This window comes from Sitodiplosis mosellana, unplaced genomic scaffold (genome assembly GCF_009176505.1).
Source record: "Sitodiplosis mosellana isolate CC-2019 unplaced genomic scaffold, AAFC_SMos_1.0 Smas_scaffold_1, whole genome shotgun sequence".
Classification (NCBI taxonomy): domain Eukaryota; kingdom Metazoa; phylum Arthropoda; class Insecta; order Diptera; family Cecidomyiidae; genus Sitodiplosis; species Sitodiplosis mosellana.
In genome coordinates this window covers 214,744-219,746 of record NW_022595244.1, presented here as the reverse complement: position 1 = coordinate 219,746, position 5,003 = coordinate 214,744, and the positions used below count along the sequence as shown (strand labels likewise).

At 35.3% G+C, this 5,003-nt stretch overlaps 1 protein-coding gene across 1 annotated transcript in view; it reads right to left on the bottom strand.

Annotated features, from left to right (window-relative positions):
- Positions 1-1,875: 1,875 nt before the first annotated feature.
- The window catches only part of LOC129566190 (uncharacterized), a 47,519-nt gene continuing 44,391 nt past the window's right edge, over positions 1,876-5,003 (bottom strand). Inside the window, exons 7-8 of the mRNA XM_055441903.1 lie at positions 2,266-2,402; positions 1,876-2,157 (exon numbers count right to left, since the gene is read on the bottom strand). Of these exons, the coding sequence (XP_055297878.1) occupies positions 1,973-2,157; positions 2,266-2,402 (322 nt within the window). The 3' untranslated portion in view covers positions 1,876-1,972. The remainder of the gene's footprint in view (positions 2,158-2,265; positions 2,403-5,003) is intronic.

Here is a 5,003-nt window from a genome sequence, read left to right as displayed (position 1 = left end):
TGAAACTTTTTTTTGCGATTTTTTTGGTCGTTATTAAGATAATATGTCGATATGTTAATAAACATATTGGCCGTTATTATTATGTTATGTTGGACCAAATATACCGCCGTTATTATTATGTTATTAAGTATAGTTAATAATATGTTATTGCCCGTAAATCTGTAATTCAGCGATAACATTTTGCAGTAACTTTTATTGTGGATTTCTATTCGCATTGCGAGTATCCGCACTCTAGAACTGATATGCGACGGAGTGTCGGCGTACACCTATTTTACCGCAAATTTCTCGTCGGGCACCAAACTCACAGCATCCGATGAATTTAATAAAGTTCATTATTTTTCTGTCAAAGTTTTCATTACCATATAATACTGGAAAACATCTTTCAAAATCTGAAAAGAAGAGAAAACGAAATTAGAAGATTCCTCATGTGGAATATGCCCAGACTTACTGCTGCAAATGTTCCCAAACCAATTTTAATCATTTTGAAGCCATGATAGTTCATAGGTCTTTGGACATCTTGTATCATCAACATGAAAACTTTACGATACTTTATCGGTAGCTTATTCCAGTTGATTGATACAAAACATCACCTACGCTAGTATAGTAATCACTCGCTTTGTAACCAATATAACAGTATACAAACAGATTTGCGAAGCCATTAATTTAACCAAAGAAAATTTGTCCAAATGAAAGACTAGAATTTTCGGCCGCCTGAAAATTGCATCGTTAAAATATTAGACAAGTACACTTATAACCGTATATAGCTAGAATTATTGACATCATTATTACCACATCCAGATGAAATATTAGCGCTGACGAAAATACCACATCAAAAATTACTTGAAAAACACGTACATGATATACATACACCACAGGCCATAAGTTTGGATACCCCTATGAATGAATTTGGCCCAAATTTTTTAAATTTCAAACCGCTTGTCCAATTTCAACATGCTATACGTCGTTGGAAAGGTCTCGGAGAATACGTATCATTTTTGGTATTAAACATCAAAATCGGCCAGCTTTTGGCCAAGATATGGCTGATTGAAGATTTCGGCCAAAAATTACAAACGGCCATATCTTGGCCAAACGCCGGCAGATTTTGATGTTTAATACCACAAATCACATCTACTTTTAAAGACCTTTCCAATGGCGTATATAACTCTTTAATCCGATGGCCCGTTTAAGACTTCGATTTTGGCTCCCACAGCTCAAAGGCCAAAAGATGGCCATAGGCCGGCCAAATGTTATCTTCCAAATCATCCATTCGGTCAGAATTTCGATATGTTTTCATATCCGATACTAAATTTTAAGTGAAAATGTTCAAAAAACGTAGAAACAAACGTTTCATAGGGGTATCCAAACTTATGGCCTGTGGTGTACGTTAATGTTATTTTTGTTCAGAATTTTCATACATTGATCAGCCATCTAACCGAATGGCTTAGTGTGGATAGTAATTACGATATCATCATCATTTTCAGCGTCTAACAATTAACGATTTGTTTACAAACTTCCCCTTTTGAAGTTTCAAATGAAGGGGTGACAGCTGGATGACAGCGGTGTTGGGTTGCCATTGCAAAAGCTATCCACTTTTACTCAAGGATACTTAACTGTCGAAAGCTCGTACTTTATTTTGCGACAAGATTTTGGATCAACAACCAATTCAACGGATTTTTTTCTTCTTTCATAACCGTTTGTCATAATGGTTGATAATATCAACTTGATACGGTGTTTTGTTGCATTGATATGGTGTTTTGCCGTGAATCAAAATCTATGTAATGACCAATAAGAGAGATAAGTGTAATACAAAGATAAGAGAAATGAAACTGAAGCTTAGCCCTTGAATGAAAGTTCAACTTTTTTGATATTGAAGCATTTCTTTTTATTTATCTTAACACAACCTAAACTATTAAAAGTAACAAAATTCAATTAACTAATTCCAAGTGTAGCGGATCAAAGTTGGCTTAAATTGTTACGACGAACACTTTTTCAGATATTCTAAACTGACTTTGTAAACGATATTATTACCCTCGAAGGTTTGAATGTAACGACTTAAAACTATTATTGTGGAAATGAACATTGTAATCCAATTGTGTGGTGTGAGTTCAAATTGTGATGGAACCGCACTCACGTGATACAATTCGGCGAGACTTTCACCTGAAATAGAAGCAAATAATAAAAAATTTAGCATTAAAAATAAATTCGAAATGCTCAAAATATGAAACAAAAAAGTGAAAACCGATAATTGATTGTGACAATAATTACCATTCAACACTTGAACATTTATTGTGTGAAAATCGTTCGGTCCAATTGAGCACGTATAGTTGCCGGTATCCGTTTTTCTCACTTTGGCAATGAATAACGTTGAATTAGCACCATTTTCCATTAAATCCGTCTTGACACTTGCCGGAAAGAAAAAGAATCGAATAGAACGCAACGAAAGGAACGAATTGAAAATGTGACAAACGAAATTAAATGGAATTTAATTGATGGGCAGCCATACAGGTTTAGGACCAATAGGTCACTTGTTTACGAGGATGAAAACTGTAATGAATTTTCGATTGAGAACATTGAAATGCTGACCAAAAAAACTAGAGACAATGTCCCCTATTGCATAATTGAAGACAAGAGAGTAAATTGAGACCAATTCAAATGTTGTGATTGTCGAAAATTGTCTCTGTATGTCATAAAACGAGACCATTTTCAAAACATTTTCTTGATGATGCAATTTATTTTTCGAACGCTCAACTGGATTTCTCAAAATTCCATAACAAAATGCTTTCAAGAAACTAAAATAGACTGTGTCTCGCTTGAAAACATTTTTCTAGGATATTTTGCAGGACGAATCAATATTTTCCGTTATTTTTATCTTCACATACGAATCATCAACTGATCCAAATAAGTTTCGTATGAATACGGAACTGATAAAGCCATACGAGGATGAATGTTTGCCGACATCAGTTTATATTCCAAAAGGCTCAATCGGACAATGGGTCAAATCGATTCTTCTGAATTCGAGCGCATATAATTCAATTTACCCACATTGCGATGATGGTATTTATCCGTTTCACACCTTGCAAAAAGAAGTGGTACAATGCGAAAAATATCGTTCGCACATAATCTCGTATGCTTTTTCGATTCATCAATAAAGTCCATACGTGAATGTGTTGTGAATCAGTTTGAAGCGATAGAGAGAAAAAAACACACACCCATGCACATAACTTACTTGCAGGTATGCCGAACAAAACTAAGGTGGGAAAGAAACTATTGAATTATGACGGAACCATTCGAAGTGTTTTTTGTGCCGGAATGGTGCAAATCGAAATCGGTATGTGATTTTGACGTGGCCATTTTTCAAAATGATTCAAATCAGGCGAGCGAGAGAGAGAAAATAAAATGGAAAATAGAAATATTTGGTTATTCGGAAGAGGCTGTTGCTGATCAACGTACGAATCCATATTTTATCGTACGCTTTGATTATTATCGTCGCATATTCACGTAAAAGAGAAATCGAATTTTTCCTCCTTTTCCTCCGTTCACGTTGTATTCATTTTTTACCGAATTCTACCGACATTGCAACGAGGTAGGTATTTTCCACACATACACACATATTCATGAATTGTTCGTTCATTACTTCATGTTTACTTGTTGTCATCATCGTAATCACGAGCCAGTTTTTTCTTCTTTCGCCCGATGCTTTTGGCTTACAGGAATTTCACCTTGCCATTTCAGCAAATATTGTCGCGTCGATTTTGTCATTTGATAAAAGTGTGAGGCCGTACAAAGATGGTCCCATTACTGTCGAATATTCCAGTTCACAGATCACGTCGAATTTCGATGGGTTGCAGTCAAAGTACGAACGATGGAGACAATTTTGTTGTGAGTTTTGGCAATGATGCGAAAACCCCGTTCGCTTTGGTAAACACATGTTTATTGATTCGATACACGTACAACAATACAACAGCCCATTTAATGCTCTTTTTCACGCTTACATTCGCATGCCATCAAAAAGGTTATGGGTACACTGGTTGACTTTGTCAAAGTGAAGCCGGTGAAATCGATGCGGTGCACAAGCACACTCGGTGAAGTATTGTAATGATGTTCCAAGGTCGTGAACGGCACTATGTTAACATATTATCAAGTGTTTAGGAAAATTTCTTTCTTTTTTCTGTTTTCCTGCCGTATCTCACAACACCTATTCAACTGTGCACACAACAAAAAGGATTGAACATTTTCAATATCTCGAATATTCTTGAATTTATATTCGTTTTGCGTCGAAACGGAAGGCATCTATGCAAATTAACCAAAAACAAAAAAAAAACATTTTTAACACAGACTTCTTCAGACTTGTTCTGAAAAACAGCACCGAATCATTTCTTCCAGACTATGACTGCTAATAAAATGTTTCATCAATTCTGTTTTCAAAGAAAATAAAAACGAACAGCTGTGAGTTCATTTTTATCAAAGAAGTGAAATTTGGTTAGCCAAATGTTGACCAAATTAAATTCATTTTACTTTTTACTTGCATTCATCCATGGATGAGAAAGCATGCTGAAGCATAATATTTGCAGAGAAAATATTTTTCAACATGTTGTCGTGTAACAGGAAGCCGAAACATGTAAAATGTTCAAATCATTTATGTCATACCACAAGAACCGATGAATAAAACCACGCTCGTACGCTTAAGTCGAGCAGAAAACGAATGCAGCAAGTGAATGTGGTATTTTTTGTGAAACGTTCCGGAGATTTTTGTGCTTTTCCAATTTCATTTCTTATTTGGCCGTGATTTAATTTGCAGTTACTCTTTTCTCGTGTACACTTTTTCATGCTATTTTATATGGTCACTTGGTCAAACTGATTCAGTATACAGTTAATACAAGAGTTCGGGCGTTGAAAAACAAATTTCTCGGTTCGTTTTAGTTTTTCTCTTCACTATTTTCTTCAAATTCTGTCAGAAACCGCTTTCTCTCTCTCTCTCTCTCTCTCTCTCTCTCTCTCTCTCT